The sequence below is a fragment of the Coregonus clupeaformis genome, unplaced genomic scaffold (genome assembly GCF_020615455.1).
Source record: "Coregonus clupeaformis isolate EN_2021a unplaced genomic scaffold, ASM2061545v1 scaf0545, whole genome shotgun sequence".
Lineage (NCBI taxonomy): Eukaryota > Metazoa > Chordata > Actinopteri > Salmoniformes > Salmonidae > Coregonus > Coregonus clupeaformis.
The window spans coordinates 246799-260273 of record NW_025534000.1 but is presented as its reverse complement, the minus strand read 5'-3'; the positions used below and the strand labels follow the sequence as shown (position 1 = coordinate 260273).

Below are 13475 nucleotides of genomic sequence, written 5' to 3'. Positions count from 1 at the left end.
GTGTACCCGAGAAGTATGGGTATGTTGTTCACTACTCGATTGAACGCAGAATAGATGTCGTTGAAGTTGATGGTGCTCAGATTCAGTCGAGTCGACCCTCCGATGCCCAGACCGATCACGGTGCCGACAAAGGTGGTGGTGGTGGTGGTATTGTCGGTAGTAGTAGTTACGTGACTGGAGTCCGACGTGTGTATGTCAAACACTGCAGTGATGCAGCGAGAATCGCCCTTTGCCTTTTCTGTGTTCTGGAAAGTCGACATAGCTTCGATGGATGTTGTTTGTCTGTGAGACACGAACCTGTTATATTGTGGATTCAATGACCACTCCCATAAAAATAATAAATTATATTATATTCATTTATTGTTTTTTTTTTGGTTAATGTTAGAGCCTAGGTGTTAGAGCGAGTGGCTCGCTGTATATCTCCTCCCGCTGTCCTGTCCTGTCCTGTCCGGGTCAAAAGGACCCAGGCTACGTGTTAGAGCCTAGGTGTTAGAGCGAGTGGCTGTATATCTCCTCCTGCTGTCCTGACCGGGTCAAAAAGACCCAGGCTACGTGTCAGTGCCTATGTGTTTGAGCTAGTGGCTGTATAACCCCTAGCGTTGTCCTGTCCTGTCCTGTCCGGGTCAAAAAGACCCAGGCTACGTGTCAGAGCCTAGGTGTTAGAGCTAGTGGCTGTATATCCCCTAGCCTTGTCCTGTCCTGTCCTGTCCGGGTCAAAAAGACCCAGGCTACGTGTCAGAGCCTAGGTGTTAGAGCTAGTGGCTGTATAACCCCTAGCGTTGTCCTGTCCTGTCCTGTCCGGGTCAAAAAAGACCCAGGCTACGTGTCAGAGCCTAGGTGTTAGAGCTAGTGGCTGTATATCCCCTCCCGCTGTCCTGACCGGGTCAAAAAGACCCAGGCTACGTGTCAGAGCCTATGTGTTTGAGCGAGTTGCTGTATAACCCCTAGCGTTGTCCTGTCCTGTCCTGTCCTGTCTGGGTCAAAACGACCCAGGCTACACGTTAGAGGCATAAGCTCTGAGCCAGAGGTACTAGGTAAGCCGTAAACAAACACCAACACCAACACCAATAACAACAACTACTACTACTACTACTACTACTACTACTACTACTACTACTACTACTACTACTACTACTACTACTACTACTACTACTACTACTACTAATATTGCCTCCGTGGCATGTCCGGACACGTGCCGAAGAGAGAGGTCTTGGGGACTTCCCCAGCCTGGGTGCCGAAGCTATTATGAGTGCTGTGCGATTCACGGCCAAACAGGTCCTAGAACAGATATTTTCCAATGACTCTGACTGCGACGAGGAAGCGGACGAGGAAGCGTCCGAAGACGAAGACGGGGAGGAATACAACCCAGAGGACGAGGAGACCACAGAGGACGACGACGACGACGACGACGACTACGACGCCGCAGCCGCTGCCGCCGCTGACGACGAGGACAATGTCCAAGTAGAACAAGGTCAAGGCGTAGAAGACGAACGAGACAATGACGACGACAACGACGACCAACAAGAAGAAGAAGAAGAAGAAGAAGAAGAAGAAGAAGAACAAGGGGAAGAACAAGGGGAAGGTGAAAGAGAGCGAGGAGAGCGAGGAGACATCCGCCGCTGCCGCAGCCGCCGCCGAGGATCAGCCGCAGAACACAACACGATATCCCTCGAGTGGAAAGAGAGACATTCGTGTCGAGAAACGGCCAAATCCAATGGTGCTCGGTGCCCTGTGACAACAATCGGGGCGTCGGAGGGGCCGCCGCAGCGGCAAAAAGTAACAGGCCGGTTGCTGAGGTGCCGGAGGACATGAGGCCCGGGCCTACTAGGCAGGCCGTAGGCCAAGCCCGCGACATCCTCTCCACGTTTCGCTTGTTTTTCACACGCGAGATAGAAGACATCATCCTGGAGATGACCAATCTGGAGGGCGTTCGAAAATACGGAGCCCGAGGCGACGGGGACGGCGACGGCGACGACCGCCACTACGCCGACGACGACGGCCACGAAGACCACGAAGACCGCGACCGCGGCGGCGGCGGCCGCTGGAAAGCGATGGACTCCACAGACCTGCGAGCCTACGTAGGGCTGCTCATCCTAGCCGGCGTGTACAGGTCCCGAGGCGAAGCGGCCTCTAGGCTCTGGGACGCCGAGAGCGGAAGGACCATTTTCCGCGCAACCATGCCGCTCAAAGTCTTTCACGCTTACTCGAGACTCCTTCGCTTCGACGACCGCCAGACCAGAGCCGAGAGACGCGCAGCAGGCGGCGGTGACAAACTTGCGGCCGTGAGAGAGGTCTGGGACAAGTGGGTCGAGAGGCTGCCGCTCCTCTACAACCCCGGGGCCGACGTGACGGTGGACGAGCAACTGGTCCCTTTCAGAGGTGTGCCGGGGCCAACAACACCGTACAAGAGCACAACAACAACACTGAACACAACACTGAACACAACACAACACAACACAACACGCTAAAGCTAATCTCTTGTCTTTTCTCTCTCTCTCTCTCTCTCTCTCTCTCTCTCTCTCTCTCTCTCTCTCTCTCTCTCTCTCTCTCTCTCTCTCTCTCTCTCTCTCTCTCTCTCTCTCTCTCTCTCTCTCTCTCTCTCTCTCTCTCTCTCTCTCCTCCAGGCCGATGTCCTTTCCGCCAGTATATCCCAAGCAAGCCGGCCAAATACGGCATCAAGACATGGGTGGCCTGCGACTCCAAATCCAGCTACGCCTGGAAGATGCAGGTCTACACCGGCAAGGCCACATGCGGAGGCCCCGAGAAGAACCAGGGGATGAGGGTCGTGCTCGATTTGACGCAGGGACTCAGGGGTCACAACGTCACCTGCGACAATTTCTTCACCTCATACGAGCTCGCGCGCCAGCTCCTGACCAGGAACGTCACCGTGGTCGGCACAGTCAGAAAGAACAAGCCAGAGCTCCCGCAGGCGCTGCTCGCCTCAAAGGACAGGCTCCTCTTCTCCTCCAAGTTCGCCTTCACGCCCACCACCGCTCTAGTGTCCTACCTGGCAAAGAAAAACAAGAACGTCTTACTCCTGAGCACGCTGCACACCGAGGCTCACGTTAGCCGTCGCCAGGACAAGAAGCCGGCCATCGTCCTAGACTACAACAGCAACAAGGGAGGTGTGGACAACCTAGACAAGGTGATTGGAACCTACAGCTGCAGGAGGATGACCGCGCGCTGGCCCCTGGTCATCTTCCACAACATCCTTGACGTGTCCTCTTACAACGCTTTTGTCATATGGCGAGAGCTCAACCCCACTTGGATGCCTGGCAAGCGAAACAAGAGGAGGGTGTTCCTCGAGCAGCTGGGAAAGGCACTAGTGACTCCGTTCATACAAAGAAGGGCCCGTCTCCCTCGCACCGAAGCCTCTGCGGCGCTCGTCAAAGCTGTTCAGAGGGCTACGTATCGTGATCAGCCCAGGCGGGATCACGCCCCCGCAGCACCGGACCACGCAGCACCGGCCCAAGCACCCAACCCCGCACAACCCAGTAAGAGGAAGAGGTGTCAGGTCTGCCCCACAAAGAAGGACTGTAAAACACACACGGTGTGCACCAGGTGTAACAAATACATCTGCAAAGGCTGTTCGCACCCATACTGTCCCACATGTTCCAACTGGGCCTTTAGTGAGAGGGGGACAGTTCGACCCGGAGGGCACGGCGTGTGTACAGAATACCAGGACAACGGGAGGGTTAAAAAAAAACTATCACAAAAACAAAAGGATCTGGCAGATTCTTGGGCGATTGGATTCAACAGCTTCAGATGATAAGGCATTGAGGCAGTATGTATAGGCAGTAGCTTGAGTGGGGGAGTCAGGGAGACATTTCAGTCAGGGCAGGTGCTCTTCTTCAGGCACTTTGTCGACTACCATGTTCAGCTCCTTTCTATAGGTAGGCTGGAGTTTTTTCAGTTCCCGAAAGTGTAGTACCGACCTGGTTGATGCTTCGACGCCTGTAAAAACACCAAAAAATACCAACAAACCTTGGTATAGACATTTGATGTACATACCCACTGGTCAAACAGTCAAACACTGGTTGAATCAACATTGTTTCCACATTTCAATCAAAACAATCTATGTGAGGAGATTGAAGCAACGTGGAAAAGTGAATGGATTTGAAAAAAATCTGTAATGTAAAGGCATTTCATATTTTTTTCACCAACCTTAGACCTAAATCCAATGACATATTGATTTTTTGGGGTTGATTTCACATTGAATTCACATTAGTTGACAACTCAACCAAACGTAAATCAAAACTAGACGTTGAGCTGTTTGATGTCTGTGCACAGGAGGAAGTTGTTTCTAAAGTAAAGCTGCTTACTTGTTGAACCTGATTGATAACCAGGTGGCGAATCGCATCTCTGCATGTCTGGCAGACATATCAGTGTGGATGACGGATCACCACCTCATGCTGAACCTCGGCAAGACGGAGCTGTTCTTCCTCCCGGGGAAGGACTGCCCGCTCCATGATCTCGCCATCACGGTTGACAACTCCGTTGTGTCCTCCTCCCAGAGTGCAAAGAACCTTGGCGTGACCCCCAGTCAAAACTGTTTGCTGCTCTGGCACCCCAATGGTGGAACAAGCTCCCTCACGACGCCAGGACAGCGGAGTCACTCACCACCTTCCGGAGACACTTGAAACCCCACCTCTTTAAGGAATACCTGGGATAGGATAAAAGTAATCCTTCTACCCTCCCCCTACCCCACCCCCCAAAAAAAGTGATATATTGTAAAGTGGTTGTCCCACTGGCTATCATAAGGTGAATGCACCAATTTGTAAGTCGCTCTGGATAAGAGCGTCTGCTAAATGACGAAAATGTAAATGCATGTGAAGGACTCTATGACAAACATAAAACAAGGCAGTCAGTGATATCTTCTATTTTGCACCTAGCACACAAAATATAGGTTGTAACACGTCTTCATTTCAGCTAGAACTTAAATTAAGGGAGCGTTTATTTATACACAAGACACTGTGAAATTTGATAGAAATGATTTTTTTTTGTAATTTTTAACTCCCACTCACCTCTGAAAATATATGTTAAGACATCCGAACAGAAATCCTAAGAGCAACATTATGATCCCAGGGACGCGTGTCTCCCCCTCCACCACCACGTCAGGCTTGGGCTGTTCATCTGAGGACATAGGAGAGAACAAAAGAGTGTGGTAACAAGGTAAGAACACAAATAATGCCTCACTTTGTTCACAAATTCAACCGCAAGCTTCACCAGCATCTACAATAATTCCTCCCTGTCTTACTGCATAGCTGGCTGGCCTAAGAATTCCCTGCCCAAAGGTTCATGAATACACCAGTTTTTCCTGGTCAGGTCATGTGTTACAGAAATAAATCCTGGCCCTAGAAATGACTGTACCTTGGCATGTCTCCCTCACAACCCTAGAGACGTTAGTGAGCCCGTTGCTGGCAATACAGATGAAGGTGACATTTCTGTTGGGGCTGTAAGATGACCAGACAACAGATATGTTGGCATTGGGACTCCCCCTCCAGAAGGAGCCGTCAAACAAAGCCTCTGGTTCCCAAGAAAAGCTGGTGTCCTTCACTGTAGAGGAGCACTGAAGAGCCATCACACAGTGGCCGTCCTTCAAAACGCTGAAGACCTTACAAACACTAGGCTCAACGAGACGCTCTGGACATTTGAACAGAAACAAAGGAAGGTCTTGTGAATAGATAACACATTTTACAAAAACAAAACGTGCAATGAAATTTGAATAATGTAGAGATAAAATTTAGCAACACTTTGAAATGATTTGAAATAACAGTTTTGCCTATAATAAATAGGCTATCAAACTAGTGACATGTACAAAATATGAAATTCCTAAACTTTTACTTCTGGGTGTGGAGGGTCACTTATGTCCAATGATTGCATTTTGTCTCACTTGCGCCCCTAGAGGCAAATCTAGCATAAATCCTACAGAGTGCACATTTAAAACAGGGCACGGTTGTGATTGAGACCCTTACCTGTCACAGTGAGCCGTACCTTACTGCTGCTTATCAGCTGCTCTCCCTGACCGTGTGTGAGGAGAACAGAGTAAAACATTTCATCCCTCTCTTATCATCTCTGATCTCCAAGTCATCAGACTCAGATACATACAGGAATTAAACTACTTTATTTATTTTCTGCATCAGAGTCTGATGGTGTTGTGCTGTTCTCTCTCCAGTCGTAGCTCCTGGATCCTCTACATCAGTCCTAGTAGGAGTGGTTGTGGGTCTGGTAGTTGCTGGTGTTCTACTGGTCATTCTCCTGGTCCTGCTGTGGAGATATCAAAACAGCAAAAGGTGAGACATTTAAAATTTCTCATTTAATTCAAAACATTCAATTACATGTTTAGGAGAGAAATGTCTAAATATAATATAAATATTTGAAGAAAGTTCAGTACATAACACAATGTTTCTAGTTCAACAGAATATTCTGGTGACGACACCTTTCTCTCAACTATATTGATACGTACAGTATAACATCTTCTCTGTGCTTCCTATGCTGAGTATCTCTCTCCCTGTAGGCCCCCTCAGCCCCAGAGCACCAACCAGGACCCCCAACAGGACCAAGGATCTACCCAGGGCCAGGCTCCTGATACTGGGTATACACATCAGCAGCATGGTCAGTCTCTCAGCCCAGACCTCTACCACTCTCCTCTCTCTGTAACCTCATACACTGACTCATCAACATCCACTTTGTATACAACATGTTATCATACTATATGTTCATAGGCAAGCTGAGGAATAACCAAACTAAGATTTCTCTCTTTTTCGATCTACGATACGATCAATCCCTCAGACAACAATGATAATGGTAGTGTAATGTAACGTTTTCCGTATGAATGCTTCTCTTCATTTAATATGACATGTAGAGTTTGACTAAGTGGAGGTGTTTGTGTATTATGTCTCAGATGCTGCTGGTGCTTCTGCTGCTGGACCAAGTCATGTGACTTACGTCCAGATTCAACTGAACAAGTTGGACAAGAAAAAGAAAGGTGACTCTCAACTGTGACATATATTGAGAAAGAAATGTAGCAGTGGATCTAAGATGAGTTACAATGTGTACATATATATAAATATATTTACAAGTTCTCTGCTCCTCTTCCTCCTCCTCAGTAAAGAGAGATTATCCAAAATAAAATCCTGTCTACTCTGAGGTGAAGACAGGGGAAGCCACAGGTAAGACCCATTCTACAGGTTGGCAGTCATTAAAACCTTAATTCGTAATTTCTGAGTTTGTGATGAAGAGGTAGAATATGTATTAAGCTAATTCCTTCATTTGTTGACTGGAAATGTCCATTGTCAGCAGCAGCTGGACCTGTTGATGTGACCTATGCTGAGGTTGACCTCCAAAAGAAGGTCAAAGCCAATAAGAAGAGAGGTAAGACTAGACATCCCTCCCTCCATATTCCCCCTATCAGAACCTCACTCCTCTTTGACCCCATATTGAATAGCTGTATATTATTCTGGATATTATTCTGGATATTATTCTGGATATAAGTATCGTATTATGCTGATGTTCATCCTCCTACAGAAAAAGCAACCCCACCAGCGGCAGATTGTCTTTTCTCAAGTGAAGCCACACACAGCCCCAGGTAAGACTAATAGCCATATGCTATTGACACTAATACAGGTGAAGGATCTTAATTTCACCAGTTTCTCAAAGAAAGAAAATAATCCTGCAGCAAAAGGAAATTTGAAGTATTGTATGTATTATAATTAATGGAAATTTTTGTAGGGCTTGATACATTTGTAGTTAAGGAAAATGAAGTCTGAAATTCTAGTAGAAATTACAAACTTTAGAAGCCTTTTTTAGATCTAGAATACACTACGAGTTTGCATTTCCTGCTGTGCAGGACATTTCCTGCAACAGCAGAGTGATCAAATTAAGATGCTGCACCTGTATTATACTTATGAAAATAATGCTCTGATATTTATTTTTCCAGGCAAGTCAGTTAAGAACAAATTCTTATTTACAATGACGGCCTACACTGGTCAAACCCGGACGACGCTGGGCCAATTGTGCGCCGCCCTATGGGACTCCCAATCACAGCCGGTTGTGATACAGCCTGGAATCGAACCAGGGGGTCTGTAGTGACGCCTCAAGCACTGAGATGCAGTACCTTAGACCGCTGCGCCACTCGGGAGCCCAAAGTATATCAAAGTATACTCTACCTGTTTAAATTATACCAATAAAAAACGTTGTGTGGTGATAAGTTACAGGTCATTGAGGGAGATGGAGGGATAAATAACGTTGTGTGGTGATATGTTACAGGTCCTTGAGGGAGATGGAGGGATAAATAACTTTGTGTGGTGATATGTTACAGGTCCTTGAGGGAGATGGATGGATAAATAACTTTGTGTGGTGATATGTTACAGGTCCTTGAGGGAGATGGAGGGATAAATAACTTTGTGTGGTGATATGTTGCAGGTTCTTGAGGGAGATGGGAGGATAAATAACTTTGTGTGGTGATATGTTACAGGTCCTTGAGGGAGATGGAGGGATAAATAACTTTGTGTGGTGATATGTTACAGGTCCTTGAGGGAGATGGAGGGATAAATAACTTTGTGTGGTGATATGTTACAGGTCCTTAAGGGAGATGGATGTATAAATAACTTTGTGTGGTGATATGTTGCAGGTCCTTGAGGGAGATGGAGGGATAAATAACTTTGTGTGGTGAAATGTTGCAGGTTCTTGAGGGAGATGGGAGGATAAATAACTTTGTGTGGTGATATGTTACAGGTCCTTGAGGGAGATGGAGGGATAAATAACTTTGTGTGGTGATATGTTACAGGTCCTTGAGGGAGGTGGAGGGATAAATAACTTTGTGTGGTGCAGGGGCGGTGTGTTCATTAGGGCGATATGGGCGACGCACTGCCAAACGGGAAAAGGAAGGGATTTTTTTCTAATCAATTATATCACGGCAACAGTAGTTATCAGTGTTCTAATCTAGACGTCTGATCTGCCACTAAATGTCCAATCAGGCTAAAGTCGTGCTTCAAATGCCCCCCTTTTGGGGCGATTTCAGTCAGGTTGAAAATCGCCCCAGAAGTCTCTCATAGACTCTCATGTAAAAAAAAAAAATTCTAATATCAGAGCTTTCAATACAATCTCTATGGATTTCTGAGGGCTTGCACTTACGCGCTTTCGTCATACGTAACATAACCATGAACGTAACTAAGAAAAGAGCGGGTAGCAGCGTCAATCAATCCACGTACTACTATCAAGATGGCTAACGTTCAGTGCAACTCGATTGTCTCTTTGAAAGAAGTTCACATCAAAGACCATTCAAAACGAGCTACTGGAGTGTATGCTAGCGGTCATGAGGTGAAGTCGGCGAACTTCGTAGCTATCCAAGCTGACGAGACCACGGACGTTTCTACACAGACACAGCTGGTGCTTGTGCTGAGGTACATAGATAGCAACCACAAAGTGCAGGAGCGCTTTTTTGAGTTCCTTCCCATCTCGGAATCAACCTCAGTCTCAATCGCCAGTGTGCTTTTGGAGAGACTGAACGGTATTTTTGCCGATGACGAGAAAGTCAAACTGTGGTGCACTGGCACTGTACCAGGTTCTCATGAGCTACAACCTCCAGGAGACGTTCTCTGAGACTGTGACTCTGTTGAACATCCTCATAACTACTCCAATGACAACAGCTGAAGCTGAGAGATGTTTCTCAACTTTGACACGAGTTAAGACATTCCTGCGAAATTCAATGGGCCAGGAACGTCTGAATGCACTGGCCATGCTTTCCATGGAGAGGGAACTAGTCCTCAGCATGCCTGATTTCAATGAGAAAGTCATTGACCGCTTTGCTGCATTGAAAGAGAGAAGAGAACAGTTTCAGTACAAGTAATGTAGCCTCTCTCTCTCTTTGTCCCTCCCTGTCTGTCTCTTTAACACACACACGCCCAAATCAGTTCACAGTTGATGTTGTTTAAAATAGTTATTTTTCATTAAAAAAAAATAATAATAATCTGTTCATGTTCATTTTTACAAATCTATACAATTGGCCAGAATATGGTTGTTCATATTTACAAATCTATACAATTGGCCAGAATATGGTTGTTCATTTTTACAAAGCCATACAGATAGCTGTGTTTACCTTTTCTAGAAATTATTTTCAAATTCTGTTTTCAGGCAAAATGTCTATCACTGTTCATTTTCACAAATATATACAAGAGGGCAGAATATGGAAGTCTATAAAAATTTATTATTACCAATAACTTGCATCAATGTTTTCAGTAGCCTCTATCAAAAGCTCCTGCTTGCTTGTTGTGAATTATGCTCAGGTGCACATATTTCCAATTCAACCATGAGGCAAAAAATGTGGTAAAAGCTCTTGTTGATCCTGCAATCTGAACAAATACCAAGATGCTGTATTTTCAGCTGATATTTCATTTGTTTATGGAAATGCATATTGTTTATGCAGTGTTGAGGAATGTGAAAGAACACCCTTGATTATTTTTACTGTGATAACTTATTTTGCTTTTGTAAGCCAACACTTTTGAGATCAGTCAATAAATGCTTCTGGCATTGACTTATATGCTGCCCCTGTCTTCATGTTGTTGCTGGACATATCTTTTTGAAAATGTGTGTAGGTCACCTAAATCATCAGAAAAATTGCCCCCCCTGAGAATTTTTTCAGGAGCCGCCACTGGTGTGGTGATATGTTACAGGTCCTTGAGGGAGATGGAGGGATAAATAACTTTGTGTGGTGATATGTTACAGGTCCTTGAGGGAGATGGAGGGATAAATAACTTTGTGTGGTGATATGTTACAGGTCCTTGAGGGAGATGGAGGGACACACCATCAGAGGAGGAGCAGGAGAAACCTGTGGACATGGATTATGCACACACACACACACACACAGAGCCATGCACAAACATACACGCACACACATACTTGCAAACAAAAACACACACACACACACATGCATGCACTTACAAACACACACACACAAACACACAAGCACACACACAATAACACATTGTACATGAAGGATTTTTCTCTTGTGTTTTTACTAAAACAAATATATTTTATTGAATCATGGTTTAATTGTGTATTATTGTAACAGCTTTTTAAACAATGATATGGTGTAATGATGATGGATCTTATCTGCAGCTACAGCAATTGTATTGCGTATTGATTTGTATTGTATTGTTTGTTGGTTAGTCATTTTGTTCTTACATTTTAGTGGGTGGATTATAACCCAGTGAACTACTCTCTCTCTACACAGTGGTCCTCTGTAGCTCAGCTGGTAGAGCACGGCGCTTGTAACGCCAAGGTAGTGGGTTCGATCCCCGGGACCACCCATACACAAAAATGTATGCACGCATGACTGTATGGCGCTTTGGATAAAAGCGTCTGCTAAATGGCATATTATATTATTATTATTATTATTACACAAAGGCTGTGTTTAGACAGACAGACCAATTTTGATATTTTTTCCACTAATTGGTCTTTTGACCAATCACAAGAAGCGAAGAGAAGGATGGGCAAACTGCAGCATCACCAGTTGGAACCATTGTGGGCAGTGTTATTGGGGTGTTCTTCGTTGGTGTGTTAGTTGTTGTAGGATGGATCATATCTGGCAAAACACCTCCATCCACTAAAGAAGAACAGCTACTGCAGATATCCTCTCTTTCAATTATTTATCTATGTTTTCACAGGATAAAAAAAGTGATAATTTACATTGTGATTTCTCATCTCCTAACAGGTTGTTGTTCTAGAAGCTGACAGCCTAGTGAATGTTCCAGCAGGTGAGAGGCCAGAACCACAGCCCTCTTCCATCTCTGAAGGTGACATCAATCCACGACACTGCAGGGAGACCAGGAGCAGCAGTACCAGCAGTAGCAGGAGGAGAAGAAGTCCATCCAGGAGACAAAGAGTACACTTCACCAGAAGAGAGGACAGAATCACAGAGCCCTTCTGAGGCAGAGCCTACATCATTCTTCTATAGTCTTCTACAGCACCGTATAGAAACCAGCTGCAGCACAACGCCATCGAGTGGACAAAGAATGGAATAACTTCAACAAACCAGACAGTGTACTGGACAAAAGGAGATACATTACCCCTCCATCCCACTCCATAGCTAGGTTTCCATTAATTTGTCCAGTGATCTTTTGTTAACATTTAGCAAGTTTGCATAGAAAATAGATGTGACAATAGAGGAGGTCCATAAAGATGGCGGCCTCCATGCACTTACCACACATTCTTTGTTTGGCTAAGTTCAGCGTATTTTGCATTGCTCTCCATTAATATTTCTTTGTAAGTTCATTAGCACAATATACATAATATAAATGTTAGCTTCAAGACGCCAGCAATTTCAAAAAGTAGATTGTGCTTCATTGAACCATGTCGTGCGCCGTCATTTAAAAACTCAGTGGATAATGCTAAAATAATGATGTCATATCTGAATTCTGCCATATTTATGCATGTGTGCCATTATCTGCTATAGTGCATTTCCATTGAACTGACTTGAGAAGTCATTGATTGAATTGGACTTCCAGTTTACTTCCTGAATTGGACCCAATTAATCAATAAATCAACTATTCCATCAACCAACCAACCAATCAGTCATCTGAGTATATCATTATTTTTCTAATATATACTGTATGTCTAATTATTAATAAGATGAGGCATATAAAAAAATCTCAAATTCAGTAACTTCTGTCACATCCAGCTGGTTGTATGGAGATATACAGAAGTAAGACAGTCAATTATAGCTATAAAAAATATATTTTGAGAATGATGTCAACAAACCAGACACAGTGTACTTTACAATAGGAGATAAACTACCCTACTAAACTACCCTCCATCCCTCTCAGAGACCCCCTACTAAACTACCCTCCATCCCTCTCAGAGACCCCCTACTAAACTACCCTCCATCCCTCTCAGAGACCCCTACTAAACTACCCTCCATCCCTCTCAGAGACCCCTACTAAACTACCCTCCATCCCTCTCAGAGACCCCCTACTAAACTACCCTCCATCTATCTCAGAGACCCCCTACTAAACTACCCTCCATCCCTCTCAGAGACCCCCTACTAAACTACCCTCCATCCCTCTCAGAGACCCCCTACTAAACTACCCCTCCATCCCTCTCAGAGACCCCTACTAAACTACCCTCCATCCCTCTCAGAGACCCCTACTAAACTACCCTCCATCCCTCTCAGAGACCCCCTACTAAACTACCATCCATCCCTCTCAGAGACCCCTACTAAACTACCCTCCATCCCTCTCAGAGACCCCCTACTAAACTACCCTCCATCCCTATCAGAGACCCCCTACTAAACTACCCTCCATCCCTCTCAGAGACCTCCTACTAAACTACCCTCTATCCCTCTCAGAGACCCCCTACTAAACTACCCCTCCATCCCTCTCAGAGACCCCCTACTAAACTGCCCTCCATCCCTCTCAGAGACCTCCTACTAAACTACCATCCATCCCTCTCAGAGACCCCTACTAAACTACCCTCCA

The 13475-nt window shown here is 45.5% G+C and overlaps 1 protein-coding gene and 1 long non-coding RNA gene across 7 annotated transcripts; both read left to right on the top strand.

Annotated features, from left to right (window-relative positions):
* The first annotated feature begins 1245 nt into the window (after window positions 1-1245).
* On the top strand, window positions 1246-4307 carry LOC121555276 (piggyBac transposable element-derived protein 4-like). The gene is made up of 4 exons (XM_045215895.1): window positions 1246-1471; window positions 1894-2379; window positions 2625-3695; window positions 4291-4307. The coding sequence occupies exons 1-4, from the start codon at window positions 1246-1248 to the stop codon at window positions 4305-4307; spliced, it is 1800 nt and encodes a 599-aa protein (XP_045071830.1).
* A 1924-nt stretch (window positions 4308-6231) lies between these two features.
* On the top strand, window positions 6232-12576 carry LOC123485044. 6 transcript variants are annotated; one of them, XR_006658832.1, is made up of 7 exons: window positions 6232-6293; window positions 6518-6615; window positions 6905-6988; window positions 7110-7172; window positions 7300-7374; window positions 7528-7588; window positions 11714-12576. It is a non-coding gene; the product is annotated as an uncharacterized LOC123485044 (long non-coding RNA). The 6 variants fall into 6 exon arrangements; XR_006658831.1 differs by lacking the exon at window positions 11714-12576 and adding an exon at window positions 10778-10818 and having other exon boundaries at window positions 7303-7374; XR_006658829.1 differs by lacking the exon at window positions 11714-12576 and adding an exon at window positions 10778-10818.
* Window positions 12577-13475: the final 899 nt, after the last annotated feature.

Bases quoted from the DNA above. Each gene is read 5' to 3' on its own strand.
- LOC121555276 (XM_045215895.1), top strand. From the start codon at position 1,246: ATGAGTGCTGTGCGATTCACGGCCAAACAGGTCCTAGAACAGATATTT. The intron at 1,472-1,893 runs GTCAAGGCGTAG...CACGCGAGATAG, and splicing joins CAATGTCCAAGTAGAACAAG to AAGACATCATCCTGGAGATG. The intron at 2,380-2,624 runs GTGTGCCGGGGC...TCTCTCCTCCAG, and splicing joins GCAACTGGTCCCTTTCAGAG to GCCGATGTCCTTTCCGCCAG.